The following is a 27244-nucleotide window of genomic DNA, read 5'->3' as shown; positions in this document are numbered from 1 at the left end:
GAAGCCTACATACATGCAGAAGGGCATATGAAGAAACATCACCCATACAGTGGTGGCACAGAAGCCCACAGCTTCTGACAATTCTGTGAAAAGTATCATGGAGAGATAGCAAAGGTGGCGAATTTCTACTCAGAGCAGTGTTGTCACAACGAAAAACCCCTGACCACCTCCTGCTCAGCAAGGAGAAATCCACAAAATGACAGCACATATTTATTTCCTGCCACATGTCAATGGCCAAGTATCATCAGCGCTGTCAACTGTGGTCTTATAGCTTTGAAACAAGAGAAATTTTACTATTACAGCTGCACATTTTCAAAGGGACTAATACCAGATACTGATCAACAGCACTGCCTAAACTTCAATACTTTCACATCAATCATAGCTTCTGGAAGCCTTTTCTGTTTCACATAGCCATATGAAAGGAAAATAACATAAAGTAAGTCTTGGACACCATTTATTTTTTTAAAGATTTCACTTAAAAAATAAATTTGTGTAGAAAATGTATTGAAACACTTGTTGCTTTACTGGTATCCCTATCTGCTGAATATGAGTGTCAGCTCTCAGAGGAGGTAGTTGTATAATTCTGCTCACTTGGCACTTACAGATGAGAACTGATGTAACTCATTATATCAGAGGTGTTTTGGGTAGATCACAGAATATGCTGAGTTGGAAGGGACCCACAAGGATCATCGAGTCCAACTCTTAGCCCTGCACAGGACCATGCCCAAGAGTCACACCATGTGCCTGAGAGTATCATCCAAACACTTGAACTCTCTCAGGCTTGGTGCTGTGACCACTTCCCTGGGGAGCCTGTTTCAGTGCCCAACCACCCTCTGGGTGAAGAACCTTTTTCCAATATCCAACCTAAAGCTCCCCTGACACAACTTCAAGCCATTCCCTTGGATCCTGCCACTGGTCACCACAGAGAAGAGATCAGTGCCTGCTCCTCTTCTTCCCCTCTTCTCCAGGCTGAACAGACCAAGTGGCCTCAGCCTCTCCTCATATGACTTCCCCTCAAGGCCCTTCACATCTTCAGTGCCCTCCTCTGGACACTCTCTAATAGCTTAATATCTTATATTGTGGTGCCCCAAACTGCCACAATATTCAAGGTGAGGCTGCACCGGTGAAGAGCAGAGCAGGGCAATCACCTCCCTCTAACAGCTGGGGATGCTTTGCCTGATGGTCCCCAGGACAGGGTTGGCCCTCCTGGCTGCCAGGGCACTGCTGACTCATATTCAACTTGCCATCGACCAGGACCCCCAGGTCCCTTTCTGTGGCACTGCTTTCCAGCATCTCATTCCCCAGTCTGTCTGTACACACAGGGTTGCCCCATCCCAGGTGCAGAACCTGGCACTTTCCTTTGTTGAACTTCATCTGGTTGGTGATTGCCCAGTCCTCTAATTTCTTGAGGTCTCTCTGCAGGGCCTCTCTCCCTTTGAAGGAGCCAAGAGCTCCTCCCAGTTTTGTGTCATCTGCAAACTTGCTTAGTATGCCTTCCAGTCCTGCATCCAAGTAATTTATGAAGATGTTGAAGAGCACAGGGCCCAAGATGGAGCCCTGTATTACCCCACTAGTGACTGGTCACCAGACTGACATTACCCCATTCACAGTTACCCTCTGTGCTTGACCTGTGAGCCAATTGCTCATCCACTGCATGATGTGTTTATCTCAGAAGTGAAATGAATTAAAAAAAATCATTCTGGTTCATTAATTAAGCAGAGTCATTTTCTGAAGTTTAGTCTGCAGTTTGGGAACACAGAGAATTTCAATGGCTTCCTAATGAAAAGAACCCTATGTTCTCCCTGCTGTGTATCATTAGATTATCCAAATTGATTTTTTCCCTGCCTGATGTGTGAAGTAACCATAAACCAATTACTTCTGTGATTAAATCTTCTTTTATCATAAACTAAAGGTTCTGAAAATCTTTTATATTGTTCTACAGCTTTACCCTTTACAGAATCTATGGTCTTAGAAGAGCTAAGTGTATCAATTTTAAAGAATTTAACAAATTTAACTGAACTTCAGTCTTAAGCAGCAAGAAACACATATTCATGATGAAAAAATATTTAACCCCTATTTGAGAAAAAGATACAAGCTTAATAAACCATGTTTCCTTGCCCTGAAGGTGTTATAGAAATGCTATGAATTGTAGCCTGCCAAGCACCTATGTCTTGAATTGTTTTTTTGTTGTTTCAGTTTTACAAATGCTTTCGTCAGCTTTTCCACTGCCAATCTCCTTCCTCCACTAATGGAGAGCCCACCTGCCACTCCAAGGTAACTGTCATCCAGCTGAATCAAAGGATGGATGGCGGAAATGTGTGCAACAATGAACCATATCCAGAAAGAGACAGTAAAGTGACTTCTCTCCTGCACTCAGAGCCAAGCCTGGAGCCAATTTCAAAAGCTATACCACCACAGTCTTAGGAAAATTGGCTCTGATGGAAGGTACAAGCCTTAACCAAAGTGTGTTTTATTTCACTGCCACATCACTAAGCTTACTTTAAAAGTAATAAAGGAAGTTGCCATTTGTGAGATTGGAAAACTGTCAAGAACAAAAATTGTGACTCTTTCATAATCTCCTTAATAACAGTAAAGACAGACACATAACTGCCAGGTATGGTTCCATGATGACAAAATTTTAAACAGTATCATTGGCTTTCCTGTAAATTAATTAAAGGAGGACTTACAAGTGGTAGAGTTTTAGTTTTTAATGATCTTTGGTTCAGTGCCCTCCAGAATCAATCTAAAAGGCATGTTGGGCTATCTAGTTTAGCTCCTTACCTTTCCTGCCTTCTTCCATCTAGTGCATATCTTGAGATTTCAGATTACACTGCTCATAAATAACTGTAACTTCTGACAGTCCACTCACATTTTCACTCACGCTGGACAGTGATGTTTGGCAGGAGGAGAGACAGTGACTTGACAAGCTAGTTTCTGAGTGGTAACAGCTAACTTATCGCACATTCTTGTGTTGAAGTCTAGGGTCAGCAAACTGAAAGATGAGCTACAACAACATGTAGAGATTACCACATTCAGCAGTGTCCCTGTGCTGGAGGCTTATCTGTCCTGGTGGAAACAGGAACACTCTTGATACTTCCAGACCTCATGCACACATCAAATGCTCAAACCCTACTCTGGGGAAAAATGGTGGTCAGTGCCAGAGACTTTTTCCTTTAGCCCCTCTAACACCAATGACCTCCAGCCAAGGAGACCAAGTGTGGTACAGCCAACCATCCAAACCAGCCATCTTCTTTGTATGAATATAGTCCTCTCTAAAAACAGGAAAGAAATGGGTTAATTTCTGTCTCATGCCTTGAAGGATGTGAATCCGCCTCCACATAGGACAGTCTTAGTATTGTAGAGCTATTACTGCAAACTCAGTTCACAAAAAAAACATTAATTGAACATCTTTAAAAGAATAGCACCAGTTTAGACATTAGGACATTTACATTAGTCCATGTACTAGGATATATTCAGTTTTTATTCTGTTTTCTTTCTAATGTGATGTCTAGCTTGTTTTTCGTAATTCCCTAAGACAGGGCTGGCAACAGAGCTCCCCAGACTACAGGTCTCACATTCCATCCCATGTTTTTTAATACCACTCTTCAACTCAGTTTCTCTCTGCTTGGTTTTAACAACATCACGGTGATTTACTGACACCTGTATCCAGCAAGTATAAGTGTGCCAAGCTGTCTATATTTTCATCTACCTCACAACTCATTTTTCCCATCTTCCCTTCTCTCCTCAAGATCACCTTCAGTGATCTTAAGAATTTTTTAAATTGCCAATAGCTTCTTGGCACTTAAATAACCCCAAATTTTTTTTTACATGATGTTCGAACTTTTATGTGTTGGATGCAGTCTCAAAGATAAAGAAGAGGTATGTGCCTGACTGCTTACTGACTTAATCTTGGTTCTGTTAACCCGTTTTGCTTGGCCATCTATTCTGAGAAGTCCTGTGTTGCTTTCTATTTGTTATCTGTACACATCTCTTTCTGTACTATTGCTTCCTAGGTTTCTCTTCTGTGGCTGAATTTCTTAGCATTTTCTCCCACAGGTATTAACCTGTAGTGTCCAAGTGTGCCTTGTTTTATTTCCTTTCCCTATACTGCCCATGGAGTACGTATCTATATACTTATTTCTTCTGTCTGTGTACTTTCACATCAATTTAACCTCATCTAGGAGTTTGTTTCATATCTCAACACTCCTTCAGGATTATCAGTATGAAGGAGAACGGCATTGTTTGATAGCCTGTAGCGTGAACAATTTCCATATTTCCATTTCCACTTCAATATTTGCCTTTGTTAACAGTCCTTATGTTAATTTTCAGTCAATGCACAATTACTAAATACAAAAAGGCACAGACTGGCTTACACATGACCTAAGGAACTATTAGTAATCAGGATGAGACAGTCACTGTCCCAACATCATATAGAGTCTGAACAGAATTAATCTTACTGAAATGTTCATGCCCATCTCTGACCTTGCTATCTAAAGCATTCTTTACGGACAATGCAGGAGACAGGTATTTCTAGGGCAGAACTCAGACTTATTTTAGACGTCTCCTTTAGGATGGGATGAATTGTTCACTTACAGGGAACTTTGTGACTAGACAGAAACTGAAAATAAGAGTCTGGAGCTTCGCTATCAAGAACCTTCTCCTCTACTCTCCTATGTAAGTAGCTTTTGGAACTTTGTGAAAAAGTACTATAATGGGCTTTTCCAGGAGCACTGTAAGAAGAAATGAAAACAAGGTGTGACGAAATGTGCCACTGGTGCAGTTACCCACACCTGAGATAGGTATCACAAGCTCCTTTGCTGAAGCAGAAGAATACCACACTGTGAAAAAAAAAGGATTGTGAGCACAGAATACTCGTTAAAAAATACTAAAAAATGTGTTATTCCTAAGAAATTATGTGGTTGTCAGAGAAACAGTCAAATGGCAGCTTTGTTATAACAGTACAATATTAGATGCTAATACAGTATTATGTATTTCAAAATATTATATATTAGTATTTCAAAATTCTTAGAAAGATGTGTTACTTTTTTTCCAATTTGGCGGATATCTATAGTGTTAGGAAGTATGGTATGGTTTAAACTCAGTCCAACTGGCACAAATAAACTGAGCTTTTACAATCTGCACTGAGAACATTTAAACCAGAATTAAATGACAAATTCCTTGCATGGATGACTTATATAAATGAACATATACTATGGATTCTAATCAAAAGGAGAAAATGTTTTTCAATTTGTTCTTGGCAATTTGAATAACTCCAAAGGTTTTGATTTTCCAACACAAATCTTGTATAGTACAATTAGGCTTTGTGCTTAGCACACTGATTTAAAAAAGAATGTTCTCTAGTTTACAAATAAATAAAATACAGTTTAATACACCTGACTCAACAGATGCTGTATGAAAGCATCTGGACTAATAAGTGTAATTCAAGCATTCAGGAAGAATGCAGAATCATTTTAACAAAATGTAAGAGATGCTGAAAACATTTAGATACACATAATCTGATTATTATATTGTGTCTCATTTCATGAATACCACAGAGTAGTTACAGAAAAGAATTTAGCTAGACACACTAGTAAATTTGTGTTTGCTAATCTATGCACTTGAAAGCATTACAAATAAACATAGAGCATTTAGAATGTATAGGTTTCTATATGTTACTCTACTTCTGTAGTCTCTCTTGACTGGATTGCAGGTATGACAGGAAAATATATCACTCCTTGAAACTGGGCCAAATGTGCCTGAGTTATTCTTTGGAACATGTAGTAAAAGTAGTTCTGGCTTTTTAAAATACTGTGTTTCTAAAATAAGGGTTCCTTCACCTCTGTTTAGTTCATGAACTATGTGACAAATACTAAACACAAGAAAACCAAATTATTTATTGAAAAACTGTCACCAAATGGCCCTGTGTCTAAGCTTAATAAATTGTGCAAGACTTGTCATCTTTGCTGTATAAATAATTGCATTGCATAGTAGACCTAGAAAATTACATATTTATCACTTAATGGTGAATGCAAAAAGCCGTACATTAATCACAATAATATACTCTGTAATATGAGCATACACTGGAAAATGCTGACCAATGATATCATATAATTTTAAATGTATTATTCAATTTTGGGTGATACACTAGAATAGTAAAGATTTTTTTATGTGATTTAAGAGGAGAGTTTGCTCTTTTATGTCTGTATTTTGGGAAGTGGGAGATACTCAAATTTCAGTGTGCTTTTTGTTAGAGTAAAGAATAATTTAAAGCTTATGTATTGGAGGTATTATTTATTGTGTGCTAATACTTGAACAACACTGAGCTGGAAAGAGTAAGCACTATCCTGTTCCTTCACCAACTGCTGATAAAACAGCCAAGTAACAGCAATAAAGGCAACTCTTACTATGTCTAATTGTTTCTTTCAGTTCATGCAAGTGTATTTTCTTCTAAGCAGAGCTGGAGATCAGCTGCATACTTCTGTTCAACATGCTCTCTAAAGCCATTTTAAATTTAAGTTCTTAGTCATACAATGATCTGATAATGCTGCAGTGTAATGATAGCCTTGCTTGTACTATTGTCTTGATGCATGCAAATGAAGATTAATGTTATCAGCTATTAATGACATGTAACTGTTAAAACTATAATGTCAGCTGTAAAGCCTCAAACAACACTTCCTTTCTCCCAACAATAAAGTAATCTGGTCTTAGTTACTTTGTGTTCAGTGGATTGTATATTACGCTAAAAGCTATAATACATAAAAAAGACTACCACTTAACACAGACTACCTAAAATGTAAAAATCTAAGAAATCCATGTTTTGATTTGGGAGTAAAAGAAAAAAAAAGAGCCAAACAAATCTAGACATATTAAAAAGCCCCCAACCTTCTGAATGCTAAAATACCATCCCACCCAAGACGAGATGTAAACATATCAATACTCATTTAGCAAACCCATTTTTCAGCCAAACATGAACCAACAACTTTAACTGCGAAAAGCCACCATGGTAATGGCCTAATGCTAATGCAAGAATGGGTTCTCAAAGCTCTTATAGGATTAGATTAGGAAGAAAAAGAGTAAATAATGTATAATGAGGAGGACATTAGCTATGACATGCCACATAAGGCAAAGTTACAAGCTAGCAAAAGTCCAAATTGGTGTCTCAGAAAGTAAACCAAAAAAAACCAAAAAAGACTCTCAGATTAAAATAAACAGTTCGGTTTATCCTGTTGGAACCTGTTTGATTTTTTTTTTGTTACCCACAAAAAAAACAACCTACCCCACAACCAGTCCTGCTCTGTGCCATATTTCTCTCCCCATCCTCTCCTCTCCCCTCTACAGATGGACATGCACTGTGCTTCCCTCACCCCAACCACCAGCTACCACAATGCTATTGCCTCTCCTCAGCAACATGCTGATGCAGAGCTGATTAGTAGGGTTTTGGGAAGTCAGAGGTTCCAGGCAGAACTTTTGCAAATACAAGGCATCCCATACCTCAGAGGAAATGCAAAAAACCCATTATTTTCCCTAGCTCCCACATGGTGAAGAAACCAGGGAAAAAGTCCTACCTCTACTCTTTCTCTCATTCCTCTAAAGTCAAAGCATATGAGAGACTACCTCTTCCCCACAGATAACCCACTAGCCCCTTTTCCAAGAGACTTAATAATGTTGTGACTCAAGTACTGTAATACAGTTATTAACAACATTAAGAGATTCCCCTGACATCAGTCAATGTTGAAGGATGCCGACTCATTGCTACAGAAGAACACCGTGAGCACACATTCCACCAAGTATCCTCCCTTTGGGAAGATTCAGTTTCTTAAAAATAGTGCTAAGAGGCAGAAATACATACAATTGTCAGGTGAAAAATGTAATTACTGAAGAAACCATGTAAGACCAAGCTAAAGCATGCTTCACATTCCTGAAAAACATAAAATGTGTTATTCCATGTTTTAATTGATATAATTTGTCCAATTTTGTAAACTAGGTCTACTGGAGGCTAAAAAGCTTGAAAGAAAAGTGTCTCACTTAATTCAGAACTTTTTTTATAACCTTTTCTGTGATATTAGGATCATTATGGTCCATGCTATAAATTGCTTAGATTCAGGAATGCATATCTCTGTCTGTGAAAATTCATACCCTCTATTAAACAGCAGCCTATTTTCCTTCATGTAGTTGTTCTAAGTACAGGTTAATTTATTAGTGTAGTCATTTAATAAACAATTTTCCCTTCTTGAAATTAAGATACATTTTATGATGACCATCACGTACCCAATCTTTCTATTAATTCTATAGGAATTAATTTTATAGATTTTATAAGAATTAGGTAGAAGCTCAGTATTCAGGATACCCCTTTCATACAGGTGCACTCAGTTGTGTCTGCTAGCTTCAGTTCCAACTGGATTATTTGCTGCATGAGTGATTGAGAGATACCTGACCTGAAGACTAACGTGACTTTTCAGATTTCTGCCCAGCTGCATTATATTTTCTATGCTTTATCCTGCCCTTTATGTCCACTCTTGACAATACACAGTTGCTGTTTCTGTGCCACCTCTGAGTTTAGATTATGTTACATGTACAATGCATACATCACAATTCAATATGGTAACCAAAATAGGAAGCCTCTCCCTAATAAAATATTTAAAATGCATCTATCATAACAGTAGCTAGTTATCACAGGAGGTGGATATAACTACCAACAAGTTTGTCTTACTGCCTTGTATTTTTGAAAGTTAGTGACAGCATTTCCAAAAAAGCATTGCCCCTTGGAAATGAACAATATAACTAAAATTCCCACTAGAGAAGGAGGCGAATTTGCATCTGTACACACCAGAGTATTTTTATCTATACAGCTTTTGCTGTTAATGCTTTTGCTTGTTTAATGGTTGATATTTTCAAAGCTTTCTCTGCTTGATGGATATTTTCTTGTCAGTAACATTTAGATTTGGGATTGAAGATTACTGTTCTGTTCTTACAGTGAAATTAACTCCATTTCTTCAAAGAAGTTTTTGAAGTGTTTTTTATGTATGGTGGAAGTACGGATTGACAGCAGTGATCCTCTTCACTATTCTTATGATCAGCAGCTGTTAACCTATTTTTATCAACAACTTCATTGCTCCAAGAAACATTTCTGCAAAATGTGAATGCAGCTGGTGAGATCATTCCATGTGAGCAGTCTTCTCCCTATGAATGTTCACAAGCAGGTTTCCAAAAGAAAAAAAATCATCTCACTTCAAGAAGTAACCAGTTGCCAAGCCACCCTCCTACATCACACAAGGCCTCTTTTTCTTTCCACTCATGTTCCAGGTATGCACAACCCACTCAGGTCACAGATGGGCATCTCCCAGACACCTTCATGTCATCCCTCTGAGAGCTTCAGCATCCTCTCTTAAGGCCTTTGGTATGTTCCACAATATCCTAGGATGCCACTACTGCATACAGAACCCAAAATAAATGCTCAAAAATGGTATTCCCTTATCAGATGCAATCTCAGGTGTCTTTGCTTTCAGATTCAGATAAAAAGTATAAAAAGAACATTTTCTGACTGCAGCAAACACATAGACCGATATCACAACGTCAGTGAGGAAAGGATGGAGTTTCTAAAGTGGAAGAGGGTATTCGAAGCTCTACTGCCCTCTGTGTCTCTAGTAGCAGGCGCAAGAATGACTGACTCAGCCTTGCTACTCCACTAGAATCCTTTAGACATTCATGATCGGCACCTGCCGAGCATCAGATAAGTTGTTCTGCTGTATGAATTGTGGGCACAGTGTCAAATTATCCCCAAGAAATATTAAGGAAGGACCAAAAAATACAGCGAAACTCTACTGCTTTAAGAGAAGAAGAGAAGTGCTCAGAATGAGCACTGGAAACCATGACAGGGCATGAGAAATCCCAATACTTGGCTTGTGTAGGGAATACAGCTTGGCCTGCCACTGATTTCATCCTCTATGATCTGCCATCTGCTTTCTCTTGTTGTCTGATGCATCCCTGCTTTATGATCCCAACAAAGAACTTCAGAATTTATAGGTGCTCAACACATAAATTAATATGGAATAATACAAATTTCTTACAGATATATGAATGTTTTAGAGATATGGTATGCATACTATGGATGTGAAGGGCAAGAAAGCAGAACATCAATTCACTCAACTATTTTCTAGTTCTCATACTCTGTGTTTTTGCTAGTCATTGTTTCCATAGAGAGCGCCAAGAACAAACAGTACACATGTATGTACTTGATCCTCATGCAATGCACACATTTTTAATTTTTTAAAAATCTAACATGTCTACTGGGATCATCTTTGATACACCTACCAATAAACCCCGAGGAAGGAGGGTTGGGCTGTATCTTCTCTTTAGTGTTCTCCTGAATGATGTCCCAGAGCTGCCATATAAACTTTGGATGGAGGATGTAAAACGGCTGGGTTGGATTCTTCCTACGATGCTGGACATAGGGAGTGAACAGATTGTAGTCTGGCTTCTTATACCACTGGAAGGAAAAAAGTAAGATGTTTTTTAATCTAATAGTATCAAATGTGTTTTGAACACTACATGTACAATAACATAAACGGGCTTCATTTGGATTCTGCAGAACAGAAGCAAAGGTACAAAAGCAGCCTGCACTGGTAGATGTTTTTGCTAGAAAGGCATTCCTCACTCTGGGCTATTCTGTTTTCTCTCTTCATAGACTCCCAATAAATAATTGAGTGCTGTGGGATAAGCCAACCCTATCTCCCCCTCACAGATCCACATTAAAAAAGGGGTTCAAAGAGCCCTGACGTGAGATCTGGGCCTGAGGGTGAATCTTCCTCTGAAAGTGTCCCTGTCCCTGCCGGAGGCAGCAGCAGCACGAGGCAGACTGATGGCAGCCTGCGTAGGAGGCAGGCAGCCTCTAGCATCTGTTGCTAAGGGAGTTCAGCAGATGAAGGCTTGGTTTCTACTTTGCAGCCTGCTCAGTTCCAAGCTCCCTGTGCCAAAAGCCATCAGATCAACTTGTCTACTGGAGCTGCAGCAACAGCCAAAGCAGAGACTCCCCCAGTGACAACCAGGTGGACATATGCTGCTCTCGGTGAGGGGGTGGATGGCAGGGCACAGATGGCTGTGTGACAGTGGACATAAAGGGAAGACTGGTGGAGGATGAGGCCTTAGAAAGGGGGAAGAGATTTTCACTAGGATGTATTTTGTTTGGGAAGGCAGAAGGGAAGGTGGGGAAAAATGGATGCAATTTTTCACCTTTCCTGATAAAACCTCCTTCTGAAATCTAGCGATGTTCCCTCCTTGGCAAGCACACAGAAAACTCACTGTTATGTGAAAATAACAATGCTTTTTCAAACAAACGCCATCATCCATCTATCCTAGCATCTCAGAACAGTGCATTCTAGGACAAATGCTACAGAAAAGTTTTTGACCAATAAACCAGCTTTGACCAATTCATGAAGAAATAGCATTCTCCACTCAGATGAAGACAGACCCTGGGGTTCATCATGAAAAGTGAGAACAAGGAGACTATAGTGGTAAATACATTCATTTTTTCCACTGTTTTCAACTGATTGGGAAGAAAGGTCTAAGCGGACATCTTACCACATTCAGGTTTGCGGAGTAGGGAGCAGGATCCCAGGCAACTAAGACAACATCTTTATACAAGGAGCTGTCAACAAAGTGATGGTTTGGATTGGTGAGAATCTGCAAACATAGATGCAAAGAATTGGACACCATTAAAAGCATGTGGGATCCAGAAAAATGCAAAATCCTTATCTAAAATAAACAGTCCTACCCAGGTTGCTATTTGTTCTGCTTTAGTTCTGGTGGATTTTAAGCATCTTGTTTTGTTAAGAAAACATAAAAAAAGAGCTTAACCATAAACAGCAGTCATGACAGTTTGAATTGGCAGTATGCTGAATTACTCTCCATCTGTGAGGGATGCGATGGGACCACTTGAGATGCTGCATAATTGTATATCAACATTACCTTGTATTCTGGAACTTGAAAATGAAAGGTACATTATTTTAAGACCGCCTGCAGGATCCTCTTAGACACAGAGCAGCTTTCTTTGAAGGGCTACAGCCCCCAAGGGTAATGTCTTTCCTGCTGCCCACCCCCTACCAACTTTGTGGTCGCTTTCTCATTTTAACAGCAAGTCAGTCTCATTTCAAGTAACTCCAGAAAGGCAAATTAGACCATGACTGTACAGGCTTGGTATACCTAAAAAAACAGTTCCAACAGCAGGCACACAATAGGGCTATATTTAAAGTAACTGTCATTTTGCTCAAATTGACTGCTCTCATATAACTCCTTCCTGCATCTCCTGGTACTCTGCCTGATCCTCCTACCCCACTGGAAGTTTACTCTTCGCTCCTGCTGGCTCACCCCTTCCAGAACCCTCCATGTGTAACCAGATCTCTTTGATCCCTGGTACCTCCAATGTCAGGCAGGTTCAAGCTGAATGACTTCAGCACTAGTCGAAACAGCATGAATTTGGTTCCAGCTGTTAAACTAATCAACATTCCAGACAAATAAATTCATATTAATTTTCATTTCCCTTTAGGATCCAATGAGTCGTATTTGATTATGCATATTTTTCTTCAGAAAAACAATATTGTTGCCATAGCAATATTTTCCCTACCATAAACTTTGAGCTTAATGATTTCCATCAGCCTTCTACAACAAGAACAGAATTAGTCATATTGCTATCAGCATCCCCAACTCCATTTCTCAGAGCAGTTTTCACCTCAGAATGTAAACTCCTTTTATGAGAGAACAGAGTAAACAGACCAAAAGGTCAAGATTTTAAAAGCTCAGTTCCAGAGTTACCACACAAAGGAGCTCTTACTTGCCTTTCAGGAAGCAAGAGCCCTTTGGAGGTAGCGTTCACACAAATTTCGCTCTCAGTGAGTCTGCATTCATATGTATGAGTTTTTTCCTGCAATAACAATATATGTTGTGGCTGCATAGTCTTCTTTCATGTCCTTTGAGCTTTGACAGCAGAGAATATGAGGGAAGTGGGCCACAGCAGTCTTTTTATCAAGTGAATATAGGAATTTTCAACATCAAGGAGGAAAGGAGGGTCAGTAAACCTGTATAGGTAACCCAGCTTCAGTACTGGTAGGGAAAGTCACTTTCATCACGTGGTCTGTGCAGATTTCACTCTCAGAGAGGACAACACTAGTTTCTCAGCAGGTGGCCAGAGTATCACCGGTGGCTTCTGACCTCTCTGAAGGTGCAGAAAGGTGGTGGGAATACAAGCACTTGTGAGGAAGCCGTGTGAGCTGACCCAGCAAGAACTTAAGCATGCCCTCTGTTTTCTGTTTCTTATGGGGAGTAAGCCTTATACAGTGCAGAAGAGAAGACCATGGGACCCTCCATTACCACTCCAGTGGCAGCATACTGCAGCAGCTCTGGGAGCCAGGAGGACCCCAGTCTGCCCTGCCCTGAGCAGTGGAGAGCAGCTAGTTTAACTATTTAATGTCTCAGAATTCGCTGGAGAGCTAACAAAGCTCAGATCACTCCCTGAGAGCATTTCTCTCTTCTGCTACAGGGAGCCTACTGAGTCTAGTCAATTGTAAGAATTTTCTAAACTCTTCTCCTTGCCTGGCACAAGTTCAGGCATGGTCAGCACCAGGACATTTTGGCAAACACTAAAACAGAGAACCATCAAGGAAAGGAAAAAAAACAACAAAACCCAAAAAAGTAAAATCATTTACATGAAAATCCATGTTCTCTGATACACCAATTTCAGCACTAAAGCCAGAATAAGATATTTCTGCTTTCTTCCCCAAACAAAAGAAAGGGGGCATATTTAATCCAGATCACGATGGCAAAGAACATGAGTTTATACGCACAAAGAACACACTCACCTAAAGAGGAAGAAAAAAATGAACTCATAAGAATCACAGTAACTGAAAATTTTGTTATCCTTCAGCAAGAATCAGTATGCACAGAGCATGCTTACATGGCCAACCATACTATTGGTGTTGACTAAGTAAACATTTCAATATGTCATAAAATTTCACAGTAATTCTGTTGTTGCTTTTTGTCTGCATTTCATGAAGAGAAAAGAGGTTTGGTTTGCCCAAGACTGGAATTCAGGCAATAGCTTTTTCAAAATTGAAAAACTACTCTCAACCATAAGGTGTCACTGTAGCTCAATGCACGGTTATTTGTTGACACCCATATGCAGAAAATCCCATTTTCTGTTTCCATTCAGATGAACAAACTCGCCTAATGTGTAATAATTAGTGTACATTAAAGTTCTTTACTAGTTCATTCTAAATTTTTGAAGAATGATGACTTAAGTTACACATTAAGACAACTCAGTTTCCATTTCTTTTGCCTTCCAGCAAGAAAATAATTGGAGAACTGGAAAATATGAGAAAAGAGCTTTGGGGTCACCACAGCCCAGATTTTGTGAAGATCCTGCAGACAGTGTGGCAAAGGTCTTCTATACTGACAGCTCTGGCATCCTGCAGAGCCTTTGCAGATGCAGGACACATGAGAAACTTTACAAACCACTTCTTGAAATGAGGCTATCAAGTAACTACCACAATCACTCTACACTGACAGCAGTGTGAACATCCCTGTAAGGGAAAACTTTTACCTTCTCTACATCATGACTGTTGAATCACTAGCAGCTTCACAGATTACCCAACACTTTCTCAGAGGTTATTAATTTAATGTCATATTGTACAGAAGTGACATTGACTTGAATTCACAGAAGGAAGATCTTACCTGAGAGTTAATGATCCGCATGGTTGTTTTATTTCCAACATCTTTTTCATAGCCACGTGTTGGAGCAGAATTAAATCTTAAAACGGCATCATGAGAATCTAGGAGCATAAATGAGGGGGTAACTTGTTTTTCTTAGTAAATAGAACAGTAAAATAAAACAAATTATCTAAACCAGTGCAAAATTTACACCTTTCTCCTAATCTTGATATGTTAAGGATGATAAACATTCTACTATGCGCAAACAAAGTCCTCTTGCATCTGCCATATGTTATTAACATAAAATCCAGTGAAAAACAAGTTCAGAACCGCCTATTAATTTAGCTTGCAATACTTAAATACTTCTCTTAATTGGATAACTTAATGTGGGAAGATTATTAGTACACCCAGTACAGACAATTGCTCACTACTTCTGTCACAAAATTTACAAAGAATTATTCTATGCAAAAGCATGTACACTACAAAGATATCTAATTGCACATTTGAATGAATAACAATGCTTAACCATAAGCTTGTGTTTCACAGTATTTTGTAATACCTGAAAATCCCAGACTACCCCAAGCCTATTAATCATACCATGTACTTATTCTCAAACTCAGTCTTAAAGAGCCTCTGTAGGGAAGCCAGCCCACATATCTGCTCACACACAAAAACCATTTTAAAGATCTTAGAAGTTTGGGGTTTGATCACAGATCCCTGTTACTTCCCAATGATGCCAAAATAACTGGTTCTCTCATTAAACAGCATGATCACGATGGGAGTGTGTGTTATACTTGCACAGTATTTCCATACCTACTTTCATTTAGGAAGAAATTCTTTACAGAGAGGGTAATCAGGCATTGGAATGGGCTGCCCAGGGAAGCGGTGGATTCTCTTTCACTGGAGGTTTTTAGGATGAGACTGGATGTGGCACTCAGTGCCATGGTCTAGTAACCACAGCGGTATTGGATCAAGGGTTGGACTTGATGATCTTGGAGGTCCCTTCCAACCCAGCTGATTCTATGATTTAAAAATAGTCGGAGAGGTGGGGGAAAGGAGGGCAAAAGGTGGAAAATAAATTAACATTTTTGCTTGTGTTGCTAATAGGAACACAGAAGAGGGAGCTAAAGGCCTATGAAGGGAAGAGTCCTTTGCTGCTGCTTTCTTATGCCTTTTTTCCCCTTTGGAGAGTAAATCACAGAATGGTTTGGGTTGGGAGGGACCTTAAAGATCATCTGGTTCCAATCCCACTGCCATGGGCAGGGACACCTTGCACTAGACCAGGTTGCTTGGAGCTCCATCCAGCCTGGCCTTGAACTTTTCCAGGCATGGGGCATCCACAACTTCTTTGGGCAATCTGTTCCAGTGCGTCATCACCCTCATAGTAAAGAATTTCTCCCTAACATCTAATCTAAGTTTCCCCTCTTCTAGCTTAAAACCACTCCCCCTTGTTCTGTCACTATCAGGGGCCTGCATAAAAAGGCCCCTCTCCATCTGTTTTTTGTAAACCCATCTTAAGTTCTGAAAGTAAGGACTTTTGGCTGTAGCAATGTCATCAACCAAGGCTGTACAGCCCTAAACCCAGAAGTCATGTATGGAGTGTTCTCCCCACTGTTGCTGACTTTGCCGTGCCTATGTGGACACGGAGGTGCTCAGCAGGAATGGCAGGCTGAGTCCACAGAGCAGCACCTCTGGTGCCTCCAAACTGTCAGGTTCACTTGCATTTTCAACCAAGAGCTGGTAGCACTCGTGCCAGGTCTGGGAGAGGGCAGTCTTCCCCTACAGCTGTGCATGCACAGGGATAAAGAGCATTCTTAACTTTTTCTCTGTGGTCAGACTATCACTTTTTCAAGGATTAGAGAGAAGGTGGAAAGGCACGGTCAAGAGCTCAGCTGTAACACACACTATCTGGACTCTGCAGGGGGAATTAAAACTTCAATAATACAAACATGCTGGAGCTTCCGTTTTCCATTTTAAGTGGGAAACACTGGCATGACATGGACCTGTTGTAACAAGTCCAGAGAAGGGTCACTAAGATGATCAGACAGGGCTGGAGTACCTCTCCTATGAAGACAGGCTGAATTAAGGTTGTTCAGACTGGAGAGGAGAAGGCTCCAGGGAGACCTTATAGTAGTTTCCAGTACCTAAAGAAGACCTACAGAAAAGCTGGAGAGGGACTTCTTATGAAGATGTGTAGGGGCAATGTAGGGGCAATGTCTTTAAACTGAAAGAGTGCAAGTTTAGATTAGATATAAGGAAGAAATTCTGTACTGTGAGTGTTGTGAGGTGTGGGAGAATGTAAATACTACGAATCCTGGAAAGAACGACTTTAGAAGTGGGTCCATCACAACAGCAACTCTCCGGGATCGAGTGGAGTGGAAAAACACCGACGATTCACGTTTTTATTGCATGGTTTTCCCTGGACTATGTAATTCCCCTACCCCCACGGCCCCTGCCCACACAGCGCCATGTTCTCTCCCCTCCCCGAACCGGTCCCCACCCCTGCACAAGCATTATTGGTTGTCTCATCCGCTTCTCCCCAATCCCTGGCTTGTTATTGAACTTTGGTCCTCCTGTATCCCCCATTGTTTAGCAGAGCCCTCAAGCCACTCCCTTTTCCCCAGACCTTGGCCCAATCACATTCCTCCTTCTAAGCCCTCCCCCAGAGACCTTAAAAGCCCACGGGAGTTTCAAATAAACCACTTTTCGCCCCTGGAATCCAAAGAGGAGACTTGGTGGCTCTTTCCTTCTTCTGAAGGGGGATCACGCCACTGAGACCCTCTCCGAGAAACCACGAGCGAGGAGTCGCTCAAATAAACTCTGTTAGTGAGGCACTGGAACAGGTTACCCAGAGAAGTTATGGATGCCTCATCCCTGGAACTGTTCAAGGCCAGGTTTGATGGGGCCCTGAGCAACCTGATTTAGTGGATCTAGTGTAGACCTTATCAAAACCCATCTCCTCCCTTTAGGCAGCATCAGATGAAAATTTCCCAATTAAATCAAAAGCCCTTCTGTAGAAAATGGCATAAGCTTCTGTGCCCAGAATCTTCCTAAGAAAATGGGTACACACAGGAGTGAGCAGAGCCCAGGTACTATGTCAAGCATCAAAGTCCATACCTGGGCTGCACCTGAATGTGCAAATATGACATGAAGCATGCTGTAATACAAAATTATGTAAATATGTCACAACGTGCTATGGATTCTCCAGTACAGCACTAATCCATACTACTGTAAACTGGGTACCAGGGAACACTGACAGAAGATTCTGTTTCACACAAGGATAACATGTTGGAGAAGGGAGGAACTGTTAAGCTTTTTCACCTCAAAGATTTCTAAATTAGTGAATTTAGAATTTCACATTCTTCATGTGAAATTGGGGGTTACCCAGGTGTGATTTTAGCTGCAGGCCAGCCGGGCACCTCTGCTGTGCTGGAAGCATAATAGTTTGATAACACTAGCAGATCTAACATATCCCAGAGATTTAAAGGAAACCTGTATGAAACCCATCTGTGTCATAGAGATGATACCATGTGATAAAGTTCTGTGATGTGAAGTCCTGGAACATGCAAGGATTAATGAGTGAACACCAAAAGGTTTTTATAAAGAGCTGAAGGAGATAACTCTTCTTGTTCCAGAAACAAGTTTTAGACATACATTTCCTCCTTCTTTCAACCCATTTAGCATACTGCACATGTTCTACTAAAATGAAGACCTACTAAGACGATAACACAGTAGCGTAGTAGCATTCATTTTTAAAAAGAAAAAATAAAACTGACCTGAATTAGTTTTATGGCCCCACAATCCTTTTCTGAATAGCTACCACAAAACTCCCACCCTGAGGTGGGACATCTCAGCAAACCTGCAAGCTCACTGACTCAGTGCAGCAATGGAAAAACAACAGGTGAAGGTACTTGAACTCATTTAAATTCAGTCTCAGAAAAGAGGTCCGGGGACTTGATCTCAGTGCATGAAGCTACACAAGGGTGTGAATTCTTTATGTCTGTGAACTCTAAACATGCAAGAGATGAAGAAGACACTCTACTGCTTTTTGTCATAGAGACAAAGTTCAGTTTGGGACAGTAATATAACAGCAATTCCTCTATGAGCCACTGCAAAATAAAGACCAGTACAACACCGCTCTGCAGAATAAAACCTGAATAAGACTTTGATCTGCTAAAAATAAACGCATGTTGCAGAAAAATGTTGAATACAGCAGACCTGATGAAACCAGTGCCTCCTTCATACTGCAGGCTGTAATATGACAAGAAAGCATAATTGTTTTTTTAAAATTAAATTATGACTTCAGGCCTGATTTTGTTTTCAGTTATATTGTCCTGAAAAGGAACAGCTTCACTAAGTCCATAAGTTTGCATTCAATGCAACTCTGGGGAGAGAGAACAACCAGACTTTACAGATCTATGCTTGAGGAGAATGAACCTTTTGAAAGATGAACACGAACACACACATATACATATATATACATGTGAACAGATGCATTTCACCCACCTATTTCATCTCCTAGAGAGGAGTTCAGTATTGCACCAGCAGACATAACTACTGCACAGCTCCCAAAGCCATGTGTATATAATTTGCCCAGTGGAATTTGGGGAACGTGCTTTTCCCATCCAAGAGTGGAGAATGGAGCCTCCTTGCCATCTATTGTTTTCACATTCACTCTTTCTTTTAGCTCACAGAATAGCTGGTCTCCTGTCAACTTGGAGTTTCGTTTCCCCTTGAACCGCACCCCATGCTTATTGGTACTCAAATAATCTTTCATCGCCTTCTGCAGTCGAGGGTTTAGCATTTTGGATGAGACATCCCCCTTCCAAAGCTTGTAAAGAAAGGATTTCGACATTGTAGAATACAGCCCATCCCAGTCATCAGATTCATCAAGCATCTGGCTTCTCCTATGCTTTATGCTCCTTCTCCTCATTCTTCTCTGATGGCTCCAGTTGTTCTGCAAAATATTTACTTCTGCATTATTCACATCAGCTGAGATGAATTTTTCTATCTCTTGAAGGTGGTTGTGTGACCGAGGCTGACCAGCAGCAAATAAATAATCATCATTCACTTGGTAATCACTTTTTGATTTTCTTCCTAACTGGGATGGAAAAAATTCATCTTCATTTCTAAAGGCATCTTCCAATACAGTCCATTTCTTAGAACTTCCAGTCCCTGATTTAAATGTACCTAAGAGATCTTCATTAAGAAGTACCTCATTCCCATCAATGGTTTCAGAGAATGATGGATCATGAATGGCTCCCATGATGACTCTCTGCTTGCCTTGAAGGGGCAGAAGTCTCTTAGTTTCAATGTAAGAAAAGGAACTTGGAACTGGTTCAGCAGTGTTGCTATCTGTAAAATAGATGAACATCACCAGAAAAAGAAGACCCCATGCAAAGATACCAAACAGCATGAGTTGTTTCCATTGCTTCAAGTTAGGTTTCATGGCAATGCCTTTACCAGCTCCTCTGTGCCTTGAAGTATTGGTGAAGGAAAATGAAACCTGTAGAAAACATCAAGTACTATTAAAAATTGTTCTAAAAATAGATACAATTCAGAAATATTTTAACACACATTGATAGAAGGTGCAGAATTAATCTCCAAGCTGCAGCAAGAAGATTCAGTAGCAGAAACAAACTCCAGAGCCTGCAGACACTGTAGGAGTGACAGGCTTTGGCTGTAACCACACCGTGACAGCTGCTAGCTACAAAAGCTGGTGGCCAGTTTCTACAGTAACACTGGATCCTGCCTTCAGGGAGATCATGTGCCTGCCTGCTTCTGATATACCCAGTGTAGCATTAAGAGAGCAAAAGCAAAACCTATGCCTGGCTGCATGCACAGTGGGAACAATATTAGCTGTCTTCTCTTTTGCCATTGAAAGTCCTAATGTAGTGGAACTGTGAGCAAGGCTGTCCCCAGAGGGACTAGGCAGGGACAAACTTTAAGCTGGCAGCCATCCTCTGCCCACAGCCTGGAAAGGATGGTGCTCTGTGGATATCATCAGGGGGCATAAGGGGGCATTCTACCAGAGGGGAACCTTTTCCTCAGCTGGTATGAACTGGCACATCACAAGTGGCTATTTGTTGCCCAGTACCAGACTCAAGTAAGAATGACTGCTGTACCTCTGCCATGGATGCTTGGATGCTGCATACCCACTGAGTTGGAATGAAGGAGTTCTGCACATCAGGGTCTGAGGGGTTTGTATTTTCCAAAAAGGAGAATGGATGGCACAACTATCTAAACACATTCCTTTAGGATAATATAGAGATTTACATAAAGGGGGCGGGTAGAGAATGCCAGAACCTGGAAATCTGTGCTCTACTAATATCTGGGGGTTTTGGACAGCTTGTGCATTAGTGCAGGCATGCATGGTCCAAATGAAATAAAGTCTGACCGAGGGGGCTGTATTCCAAGGAAAATACACTAACACACTGCTGGACCATCAAGCACGCTAAGCCCTTACATGAACCCACTTTCTTAATCAAGTGGTGTGGGCATCGGTTACAAAGCTGACTGAAGAAAGTACAGCCCTTCCCTATCATAAATCTTTACCATTCACCTCCCTGCACCATAGTCATCATCAGCCTCAGTTGCTACACTTCAGTGTAAATCAGTGTGCTAATTAGAGACAGATCACTTAACTGATCTGAATGTAAAAAGAAGCCCCTTCTTCTGAAGTTTTCTTTCTAACCCTATTTGTTTCAAGAGCCACTTAATGGTGGGACTTAAGAGTCACTTGTACCAGCCAGATGCGATTAGGAAAGGAAAAGGGGCGTAGGGGCAGGCTTGGCTTTCATTACCAGCCTGTGCCTCAGGAGCCACCACCTCATCAGATCACATCTGAACAGCACACACAGCTTACACACCTCTGATATCACACTGCCTGCCCACACCTGACCATCACGAGGGACCAAACCCAGTCACCATACGCTGTCACCTTTCTGCAAGCTGCTGAAGTACATCAAAGCTAAGTGCAAAGTTTAGATCAAAGCTATAACTAAAGCTGTGTTTTCACATAAAAAACCCCCCAGTAATAACACCAGTATAAGATGTTCCCCGCTCTGTCCCATATTCCTGCAATGTGCCTCTGCTGCTGGCAATACCCCTGTGTACAGGGCTGGCATATTACAAACTGAACCAGTAAACTGATACAGCAGAGGAGTTTTTTTTGTTTTAGCTTTGTTTTGTTTTGTTGGGTTTTTTTTAAACTGGGTCAGCCCCTTTATCCACCACAGTGTGGTCACACAGCCAGTTGTTTCAGCACAAACAGGGAAATCGCCTACCACAATGCAGAAGCGAGAACAAACTGCAGGTTTTGTATTAACAGGGATAATTCAGGCTAGCATTTCTGCTGACCTCCTGAGAATGTGAGACTGCAGTATTACATTTCCAAACACAGTCTATTTTAACGATCTAGAAAAAGCCTAGAACATTTGGCTCAAGGCAATGTCCAAACAGAGAGAGAATTCATAAAGTTACACTTGGATGACACAATTTTATTGCAAACACATTCATTTCTAATACACTGAAAAAAAAAATCATGACTGTGATAACCCAGTGCTCCACACACATTTGGCTTGGCTCACAGAAACCACATGGGAGAAAGCTATTACTCCAACTAACCCATTTCCTACTTGCACTCTGCTGCTGCAAGATTTTTCTCTGCAGTACCTCGACACTCCCCCCTCTTCTAATTTTAAATCACTGCAGGTGATGTCCTGTGGGAGTTGCCTTACAATATATGGCTGTTGTGCAAGTGAGGTCTACCCTGAACTTACTGCAACCTGCCCACTCATCAGTGTTCAGATGGTTTGCATTTTTAAATCAGCATTCTTCACCCATCTGAACTGCTTCCATCCCTTGTTATCATTTTCCCTGATATGTTTCCCAAGCACTTTTCAACACGTGGCTTCCAAACCACTGTGTAAGTTAGCCTTTGCTCAGTCAGATGTTTCTCCTGCTGAATATACATTTCTTACAGGATTGCAGTGGTAGCATCTTGCATAATCTTTTTAACAGATAAGCTTGCAGGAAGTCAAAGTTATAAAGGAAGAGGTCACTAAAATTTTTCTGAGTTATTGAGTCACGTAACAAGTCCAGCCACAATTTAAAGATAATCCATAACAAAATCTCATGTTTTTCTCATTTTTTTCCCAAGCTTTGTTGTATCTTATAAACAGAATGTTTTGATAAGAAACCAAAAGGTTTAGTCTTACTTCAGGTGCGAGACTACAAAACTTTCTAATTGTCTGTGATCGCATGTGTTTGGTGCAGCAGACTGCCTCAGCATAAAAAATTAGTCAGGACTCCTAAATTCAATATTCAGGTTAAAATCTGACAAAGGACTGAGATGCATTATTAATTATTTTTAAATTAAGGTAAACTAATTTCCGTCCCCCACCCTCAACACTTAGGTCATGAAAGCACACTCATCTTGGTCAGCATGGACATATAAGCATGCATGATTACCTTCTTTGTGCAGAAAAAAATCATCTGTGTAAAATAAAAAAACAGCATACAACAGGATATTTGTCAACGCTGCAAGCAAAAGGAGAGGGACCAATGAGAATAAATCCAAAAACTTTACACATTAGCCACCACAGAAGCTTATCTGCAATTCCTCGTTGCAAGTGGGGCCTCAAAAAGGATACTCAAATCTCTTGAAGACCAGAGCTATGCAGGCAAATCTCTGTGCTGCTTTAATGTTTTTTTGCTCACAAGAAATGCCTTGTCCTCCAGCAGTACAGCTGAGCTGGAAATGAATTCAAGGTCATTACTGTATTAGTTGCAAGAGGACTTCTACAACCTCACAGGATCTTGAAAGCTGTGTGTGGAAAGCTGCACTAAGTCCAGAGAAATATCAGTTTATCTTATCTCCCTCTACTATAAACATCCAGTCCTCTCCCCCTCAGCCCCTGCAGCTTCTCACACCTCACAGTCTCTGACTTTGAGAACGTCTGGGAGGAGAGGGCAGTCCTTTCGCATGCTCCCCACCACCCTCCTGCTGGCAGCAGACCCCTGCGCTGCTCACAGGGGTATATTCCTCTTTACCACCTGGGGATGCACTTGGATTCTTGCCCTGTGCTGCTGAAGGCAGCACATCTCAATAGAAAAGAAAAAACATTTGTGTAGGACACCAGAAATGATGATTGCAATGAATTACACTGGCCAAATAAATAAAAACAGGTGGCTTCATGGGTGCAATTACTGAAATTCACTGGATGCTTCAGGAATAAACTTCCATCTCTCTCTTATTTACGCTCATCATACAGCTTCCAAACTGTTAAAGCAATTCTACACAAGTTTTTAAATTATCATTAATGTTTCTCATTCCAGCTTCACCATCCCTGCCATAATAATCCTCTCTACTTACAGACAATGGAGACTGCTGGAGTCAAAGCTCTTGCTAAGGAGGACCAAAGGAATAAGTCTACCCCTGGGGGAAACACCCAAGACTTAACCCAACCCAGCTTCCTCTTCAGCAGAAATAATAAGCCTGTTTGCCCCAGAGGCTGAAGATTTCATTTTCTTACATATCTCCCTTCTGATGGGCTCTTTCAATCATTAACTGATTTCAGTTCCAACTACCATATGGAGAACAGCTTTTTTCTTATCCAGTCTGGCTGTTTGCACAAAAGCCACGGAAAACATTAGACAAGGTACGAACCAGTGAAGTGGGCAGAAAGAGGAGACTTATTTGCTTAAGAGAAATACTAGCAGCAGCTATGAAAAAGAAAGGCAAACCCTAGTGGTATCTTTGATGCATCCCAGGAAATAAAGACAATTCCCCAGTGAAAATTAAAGGCTGATTTTCAAGAAACGGCACCCACTTGTGGGAAATTTCATTTTGCTATGCTAAGATGCAAGAAACCAATGAGTTCTCTCTCCCTTTATAAAGCCCATTGTTTTGCAACAAGGAGCACTTTTCATTTTTCTGAAGTAGGCCTCCTGACTATTTCTTAAATGAGAAGAGATGGATGAGGGAGATTTTTTTTATTCCTTTGAAACATTCCTTCCTTTCAACACTGTCTATTGTTAAAATTAATTTGTACAGACCCTGGCAGCTCAGAGGTCAGGATGGTTCAAGTTGATGTGCTAAGATGTGCACTGTTATGTTAAACAGGGTTTTTCTTGGCTGCAGCTTTACAGCGAGAAGGTCACCTCAGGGTTATTTGGGGTAGCAAATGTTAGCCGTGGGCAACCATTCCCAAAGGGCTGAGAATCAGACCAAGGTTTACTTGATGGAAAGCTTAGGCGGCCTGAACAGACAGCAAATGCTCCTTTAGTTTGCTTCATCTCTCAGTCAGCTAATTCCAGTGTATTAAGAAACCTCTGGCATAGGGCAAGACGGCTGGAGGCTGCATTTCCAGGGTGGGGAATACACTCGTCCTCTCATGTAGGGAGTGCCAAATTGGTTTTAGTGTTATCGCATCATTTCTGCGGTGGAAGCCACACAGTAGTCAGCAACAGACAGGCAAGACTGCGGGGAGTGGTGACTGCCAAACGGTGTATATTAGTCTGTGGATGGCCTGGGTATTTGTCTTATTGGCTGTGGTTATGCCTCCTAATTAATAAATCTCTTTTGGACAACTTCCTTCTTAGTCCCGATAAATCTGGCTCTTTCCTTCAACATTATTCAGAGGAGTCAAGCTGCATATAGTATTATTTGTGGCAACCTAAAACAATGTCTTCTGAAGTGAAGAAAAAACACCCAAAACCAAAGAAGCGGGATTTTTTTTTCCAGTATTGCCTTTTAAACCTATTTTAGTTATATACTTAGGAAAAATTAGGCATTCAAATGATGGTATCGCTAACTTGAATCACCACTAAACGAGGCATCCCAAGCTAGGACATTTGGAAAGCGCAGTCTCAGGTTCTTGCTTTTGAGGATGCAGGCAGACAGTGTGCCTGTTCTCAGGTCCCCTAATAAAGCCTAGGATTTCAAGTAAAAGGGGAGGTGGTGGAGTGACTTTTTTTTTTATTATTATTTTTACTAATGACCCACTTCCAGGAGCTTAGGCTGTAAGAAAATTGCCAAATATAGTGAAACTTGCAGTAAAACTCACTTGAGCTGGCAACCTGGCAGCTGGAGAAATGCTCAGTGGAGTTTCTGTCAAGGAACGTGTCCTAGATTATTCTGCAGGAGACTAGGGGCTTAGATGCATCAATCTCCGGGGTTTAGTGGGAGGTCAAAGTTATCTTCTATGCATCTGATATCTACTCTCCACCCTCCACCATAAAGTTCAAGCTGCCTAGCATCAAAGCCAGCTATCACTTTCCCACAGCCCACAATGCCACCTGCACAGTCCAGAGACCATAACAGGTTATCTGAGTGTGGGCTGACAGAAGGGAAGTAAAAATAGCTGTACCAGCTCTTAGCCTTCACATATAGACTTTCCCACCACCAATGGAAACGTTCAACATGGCAGCAATGGTCAGAGAAAACCTGGCTTCGCAGTGACTGACTGCACCTCGGGGGACAACCTCCACCTACTCAACTTGCAGCAGCTTCTCTCAGGAGCCATGACAGCAGCTCTCACTCTGACATTCCCTGAGATTCACCACTGCAGCCAGGATCTCCTCCCAGATTTCAAGTCAGGGGAGACAACTCAACCTCTTTGTCTCTTCCAGACTGGTTATGAGCCAATCACAGTCTTGTTATTCTAACTGAAGGTTTCTACAGAAATGTACTACATACCACTTCATGTGAAATTCAGTACAACTTCAGTGTAAATTACTTCCAGGCTCTTTAATTAAAATTACAAAGGGGCAGCAGCGTCACAGAGTTATTCTGAAAACAAGTAATTTTCACAACATAACTCAAATCACCCCCCACGGCCTCTCAAGGAGGCCCTCACATAGCCACATACTACCTGCACTCAGCCTTTTCTATTTCTGACCCCTGTTTTTGCCATTTGCACTTGCCATACCTTTGTCATGTCCTGGCCCTGTTCACAGCAGGACACAAAGGTTCAAGGCTGCTTCAAGTTATTGCAAATGCCAGTGGAGCTTGGTTCCACCATGGACAGGGGTGCAGAAATCACCACTTAGGCCACAGTCCCTAGCATACCCTCACACACAGTAAAGAAGCAGATGAAGTATCTTTTCTACCCTTGCAGGCCTACCAGTGTGTTTTGGATGGGTTTTGCTCACATTTCAGCTGCCAGAGCACTGCCTTTTGATCCAAACAGCGGGAGGGGGGAGGGGGAATCAACTCATCTACATCAGTATAAAACCACCGCAGATATCCAAAGACAGTGCAAGTCACTTTTCCAAAGCAAAATTCAGTATGCCACTGCACAGTTATGGCATACTGAATACAATCCAGCTTTGTACAAACACCATCCTAGCTGGTTCCACTCTAACACCTCAGCAGTTCTCTTGCAGAACAAACCACAGAGCCGCACGTGGTTTTTCTGTGCTACCTTTGTGCAGCTCCCTCACATAAACTGCAGCTTGCAGAGGAACTGCAGTTGTTCCCAGAGGATCTGATCATCATTAAGGTCCTGCGAAGCCAAACTCTGTGCAGGCTGAAACATCAAGC

At 41.1% G+C, this 27244-nt stretch overlaps 2 protein-coding genes across 4 annotated transcripts in view; one reads left to right on the top strand and one right to left on the bottom strand.

Moving 5' to 3' along the window:
• The window catches only part of LOC127463412 (pinopsin-like), a 70539-nt gene extending 67719 nt beyond the window's left edge, over positions 1 to 2820 (top strand). Inside the window, exon 4 of the mRNA XM_051772787.1 lies at positions 2197 to 2820. Coding sequence (XP_051628747.1) covers positions 2197 to 2424 — 228 coding nt within the window. The 3' untranslated portion in view covers positions 2425 to 2820. The remainder of the gene's footprint in view (positions 1 to 2196) is intronic.
• Positions 1 to 27244, bottom strand: part of ST6GAL2 (ST6 beta-galactoside alpha-2,6-sialyltransferase 2) — a 174263-nt gene that overhangs the window by 5563 nt on the left and 141456 nt on the right. For 2 of the 3 annotated variants that reach the window (XM_051772755.1, XM_051772756.1), the window contains exons 2-5: positions 19204 to 20203; positions 14722 to 14819; positions 11578 to 11679; positions 10312 to 10486 (exon numbers count right to left, since the gene is read on the bottom strand). In XM_051772755.1, coding sequence (XP_051628715.1) covers positions 10312 to 10486; positions 11578 to 11679; positions 14722 to 14819; positions 19204 to 20146 — 1318 coding nt within the window. In that variant the 5' untranslated portion in view covers positions 20147 to 20203. Of the gene's footprint in view, positions 1 to 10311; positions 10487 to 11577; positions 11680 to 14721; positions 14820 to 17138; positions 17173 to 19203; positions 20204 to 27244 lie in introns of those variants that run through there. The other variant, XM_051772757.1, reaches the window with a different exon arrangement.

The sequence above is a fragment of the Manacus candei genome, unplaced genomic scaffold (assembly GCF_025592945.1).
Source record: "Manacus candei isolate 608988 ecotype Guabito, Panama unplaced genomic scaffold, ASM2559294v1 h1tg000159l, whole genome shotgun sequence".
In the NCBI taxonomy this organism is placed as follows: domain Eukaryota; kingdom Metazoa; phylum Chordata; class Aves; order Passeriformes; family Pipridae; genus Manacus; species Manacus candei.
Note: the sequence above shows the minus strand (reverse complement) of the source record. Positions and strands in the feature narration are given on the sequence as shown.